Source organism: Fukomys damarensis, unplaced genomic scaffold (genome assembly GCF_012274545.1).
Source record: "Fukomys damarensis isolate Sample0158 unplaced genomic scaffold, DMR_v1.0_HiC HiC_scaffold_14, whole genome shotgun sequence".
NCBI classification, from domain to species: Eukaryota; Metazoa; Chordata; class Mammalia; order Rodentia; family Bathyergidae; genus Fukomys; species Fukomys damarensis.
In genome coordinates this window covers 67,007,171-67,012,441 of record NW_022900926.1, presented here as the reverse complement: position 1 = coordinate 67,012,441, position 5,271 = coordinate 67,007,171, and the positions used below count along the sequence as shown (strand labels likewise).

Sequence of the window (5,271 nt, the reverse complement as noted above, 5' to 3'; positions counted from 1 at the left end):
GAGGAGGAGGAGGAGGAACAAACTTACCGTAGCCCACGTGGAGAAAACATGAAATGAGCCTCTGTACTGGCAAAGGTATAAATCGGCTGGACTGTGTGACAGAGCACATCCTTGCTTTTAAGGCTGCTCGTTTAGAAGCATGGCACATTCATATTTTTATTTGCGAGAAAGCCTTCAGTGGCAACATGGAGGGTGAAATGTAAGGCAAGTGTGAAGCCCCACCAGTGTGAAGATGAACACTCAGGACAGCTATCAGCAGCTGTACTGGTGTCTCCATAACAGGGACAACCAGGGAGGAGCAAGCAACCATATTGTGTCTGAAGTCAAACTAGTGGTCCCTGGCTATTGAATGGGCCTGGGATTTACAGTGAGATTAGATTCCGTAATGGATTAGGCTGATCAGCTTGGATTACTGGTCAGATTATGGTAGCTACTCACTGCCGTGATCTGCCTTGATCTGCAAAATCCTTAGGACCAGACTTACATGCATGTGTACCTCACAGTTACAGAACAGGACCCAACATGTAGTATCAGCTGTCAGATGAGTTCCATTTGCTCCTCTAATCTCCAGGAAAGGAGTACTTTCTCTCCAGTTTGTCATCCCCTTCTGACAGAAATGATTGAGCTACTTTGCAAATGAAACGTTTTCTCCTAACCAGAGAAAAGCAATAGCTCTTGGTGTTTATAGATAACAGCTGTTGGCATTTGGTGCCAAGTGAAAGCTCAATAAATATTTATCGAGCATCTCTATGTCACACACCGAGTATGAATAAGCTATAACGATTGCTTCCTGGCTGCACAGGAAGCTAGACTAGTAAACAGTGCTCCGATATAGCCTTGTGGAATGTTGAGGGGTAAAGACAGAGAGGGAGAGGGCAGCAAGAAGCAGTGCCACCTCACGGTGTAGTGCAGCTCGGGGACAGACAAGGAGACCCTGGTAGAAAACATCTTTGGGATGGCGGTGACTCACTTTCGGGCAAAATCGAGCATGTGTGTGAGACCATTCCCTGTGATGGCAGAGTCAGGAGCAGGGATGCAAGGAGGACGAGGATGGGGGCAGCAAGACGTGGGGTATCTCAGGAGCATCGATGTGCCCAGAGTGGAAAGGAGGAGCGATAGGAGGGGGAGAGGGAAAGCTCGGTCTGCAATCCAGGTGGTGCTTTCACATCTCAGGAAACACTTTGGCTGTTTAGTGATCTGTGAAGGGTTTTCTTGCTGCTTATGTTTTCCCCTAAAAAAGGCTGATTTATAAATTTACAGATTAGAGGTGGATGTGATCACCCGGCATGTGACTTTTCAGGTACTACTTGGAAAAAGGATCACTGCCATCCGGTGTCTCACATGCTAAGTAGGATAGAGCTGCACCCACCCACGGATCATCTGAAACACACCGCTGGCTTAGGTCCCCAAGCCATCACCATCACCTGAGACCATCAAGATCTCATTGTTCTCATTTAGGAAAACAACCCTGAAAATGACAGAACTGCAAGACGCCAAGTACCATGGCGAAGACATAGGCTTTCATTCCAAAGTGTGAAAAGTCAAAACAGACGTTATATGTAAAAGTACTCTCGAGTTCATGACACAGCAGTGAAATAGGAGCCCTGTTGGTGATTGGGCCGTAGCCATAGTGAGCTTTATAAAGCCTCTGAAAAAAAAATTATTGTATTTTCCCACTGTGCATTTTAGCAAACAGCAAATACGGAATAAAGCGTTGACCTCAACCTTGCTTCCCAAATCTGAGGAGCATTTCAATGGAGAGCTGCCAGGAAAGCATGGATACTGAAATACGCTAAAGTCACTTACTGTGTTGAGTCCCAGGCCGTTCAGCATGTAGATCAGATCCTCGGTGGCCACGTTCCCAGAGGCGCCTTTCGCATAAGGGCAGCCGCCCAATCCCGACACCGCGGAGTCCACCACAGTAATGCCCATCTGGAAAACACACCAAGACACCCAAGGCTTCTCTGCTTTTTACAAGGAAATCATTTCATTGCTACTTAACGTGCGGCAAAGAGCAAGTACACAAAGCCTGGATCTTTTCTCCAAACGTCCTCAGTGGCCCACCTGGTACTGCAACAGTTCTCAGTACTCATTTCTTTTTTCTGACCAGTCTTCTCTCTTAGACTAACAGAAGCCCTGTTAAGGATCTCCAGAAATAGAATAATCTTGCATCAAAATTAATATCTTTTTCTTTTTCTTTTTTTTACAGCAACACAACTCTGTAGGTGGTAGATCCTGAAGTAATTTCACTCCAAGTTACACATATTCTCTCTAATTTCTCAGCTATCTCTTAAAGGCACAGCATAAGTAACATGAAATACCTCCAAAGCCCCAAATCAAAATCAAGGTGCCTTAGAAGGCTGACATTATGGATGAGGTGGGGGCAGGCAGAGTGTAGGGACCGTACTTAAAATATAGCAGCTTGTGTATTCAACTCACCCAGCCTTTACAGAAGCATTATTTTTCACACAAAACTCTGCCCTTTGGAAGAAGTGAAGAGATATTTAGGAAGCAGGACACCAGGTCACATTTGTTTCCCCTCACAAAATCTATGAAGAAGACAGTCCTTATCGCTCACAGAGAAGAAATGGGTATAGAAGAATCAAGCCACTCCCCCAAGCCCTTCATGCTTGAGTGAAGTCCCCTGTCAGTACTGAACTTGCCCTTTGCCTGACTCACAGCCTCTGGAAGCACGCAAGTCAGTGCAGGAAGATGTGGAGGGGGAAGAGGACTGTGTGCTGAATTCAAGAGCACAGCGGTGGGGGAGCTGAGGTCAGGCAGTGGCCACAGGAGAAGAGAGAGGTGAGCACGTCTTCCTGCCCTGAAAGGTGAAAGTGTGATCCTCATAAGCTACCGAAAGACTTCATAGAATTCTTCACTCTCAGGCTTTGAGAGAAGAGTAACATGACCTCACCTAAAACGAGAAGCTCCTGGGGGCAGAACATCACAAATGGCTTTTGTACTCCCAAGGGTCCGGGTTGGGACGAGAGAATTGTGGCTTTTCAAGAGATCTATACTCCTAAGTGAAATAAATAAGTCACACATGTGTAAATACTGAATAGTTTCCCTGGTGTGAATGATCTGCAATAAAACATAAGATCCTAATAAGATTACTGTCATTTAGAAATGAGAAGAAAGGAGCTAAAGGTGTAGGGAAGGTGGGATGGGTAGGGGAAGGGTAATAAGGGAAAAGAAAAAAATGTGGGATAATGAAAAGATGAAAATAAAGTGTTTGTAGATGGGGAGGGGAGGAGGGGGTGAAGGGAGGGCAGGAGTAAGGGGAAAAAATGAGAATCAAGACTTGTCATGTAGAGGTGCAAGATCCCAACAATGAATGTAACTGTACTGTATCCCTAAAATGTACCAATAAACTCAATTAAACCTGAAAAAAAAAAAGATCTCAGCTGCTGCTGGTCCTTCCTCCTCCTGTCCACCCTTCCTTTGGCTAATAAGCTTTCTATTTTATAATGCTTTTCGAAAATTTGTGAAGACTGTACAGAGAGTTTGCATATACTCCCCAGTTCTACTTTTACCATCTGCCAAAGGAAAAAAAAATATTCAATGGTATTTGTTAAAGCTTGGTAAAGAAGACTTTATTCAGGGCTATTGCAAAAGCTACAGGGTTGTAGTTTTGCAGTACAAGAGACTGGGCCTACCTCCAAGTACAGCAGGAGCAAGTGGGAATTTGTAGCCAAGAAGCAGGATTGGGTCAGTGATGGAAAATTACAAAGAGGCAACAAGATTTAAACTAAACCAGCCTAACAAGATCTTTTTTCTGAAGACGGGGCAGGATGGTCAATTGCTACCTGGGGGATAGTGGAAGATGGGAGAAGAATTAGACATAGAAGTTATTAGATGTGGAGGGTGGGTGGTCCTTGCTGAAATACACAGACTTAGCAGAGATTGATGAAGCTGGATTTCTGAAGAAAGTGCACATACAGTCACGGGAGAAGTTTAGAAGCCTGACGGAAGATTGGCTAAGGCAACTGTCAAATTTTACATGATTAGTATATCTGTCATACTAATGAACAGATATTGACTTTTCAACAACAGTTCCTTCATCGTTCATATTTTTTGGACAATCTTAATGGCATTTCTAAAGGCATTGGTAGGCCAGTGTCCTTTTGCGGCTTGCGGAAGTCATCCGCATACCACCTGACATCAGGGTTCCTGGCTCCTGAGGCTCCTCTGCTCTGTGAGAGTTTCTTGGCAACTTGGGGCAGTGTACTTTGTGCAGTGTCCTTTGGGCCTTTCTGGTTTTCTTTTCCATGGTTAGACTAGAGTTATGGAACTTTGGAAGGAAGACTGCTCTTACTGATGTTTGAAGCCCTAAAATCACAGGAGACCCAGAAAGAAAATGTATTACTTTATCAAAATGGCATAGTTTGGGGTCTTCATTGGAATTTGGGGAGACATTGGAAAAACAACAATCACTCTATGTTGTAAGTAAAGGCCAATGTGACCAACTGTTTGGGCAAAGGTGAAAGATCTCACAATGAAGCAACCAGTGTCACGAAGAATTAGTAAATGACCAATGTCACTACAGCAAAATAAATTAACCAGCGAGGACATGAAAACATGCTCAACCTCATATTAAAGATTGCAAAAGAACTGGAATACTAGGATGCTTTATACTTTCTGACTGACAAAAAATTTTTTTGAAATGTCAAAGGTTAAAATGTATATTGCAGAGTGATGAAATGTGAAACAGTCTATAACATAAACAACACCAATGCATCTCACCCACAAAAAGTTACTTTAAAGAAGTCAGGCTCAAGAGAGAGCATGCAATACAGTTCCCTTTAGACAAAGTCCTAAAAGACCCAGCACTACTCAAAACCGAAGTACAGATGATCGTTTTCCTCCAACATGGATGGGCTCGAGGGGGAATTTCCAGGGAGCAGGCAATGTTCCATTTGCTGAACTGCGTTGACTACACTGCTGATACATCTTGGTGAAAATTCATCACCTTTATGATTTGTGTGTTTTTCCTCCTCTGTTATACCTCAGTCATCATCAGACAGGTAATGCTACATTTTTGTAACTGAAGGTAAACAGGCAGACGAGTGAGTAAGACTATAAACTGGAATTTTTTAAATGGTGAACAATTGATAAAATTTGTATTAAGTCGCCAACACCTATTGTCCCAGACATTCCTCATCAAGAAAGTTCAGCTACAGGGGCCAGGGATTTAGCTCAGTGGTTCCACCACCTGCCTCGCAAGCCCAAGGTCCTGAGTTCGATCCCTAGTACCAAAAAAAAAAAAAAAAA

At 43.7% G+C, this 5,271-nt stretch overlaps 1 protein-coding gene across 5 annotated transcripts in view; it reads right to left on the bottom strand.

Moving 5' to 3' along the window:
• Hmgcll1 (3-hydroxymethyl-3-methylglutaryl-CoA lyase like 1) overlaps positions 1–5,271 on the bottom strand; it is a 122,279-nt gene that overhangs the window by 4,316 nt on the left and 112,692 nt on the right. For 3 of the 5 annotated variants that reach the window (XM_033763413.1, XM_033763412.1, XM_033763414.1), the window contains one exon: positions 1,807–1,959. In XM_033763413.1, the coding sequence (XP_033619304.1) occupies positions 1,807–1,959 (153 nt within the window). The remainder of the gene's footprint in view (positions 1–1,806; positions 1,960–5,271) is intronic. The other 2 variants (XM_010628934.2, XM_010628935.2) reach the window with 1 other exon arrangement.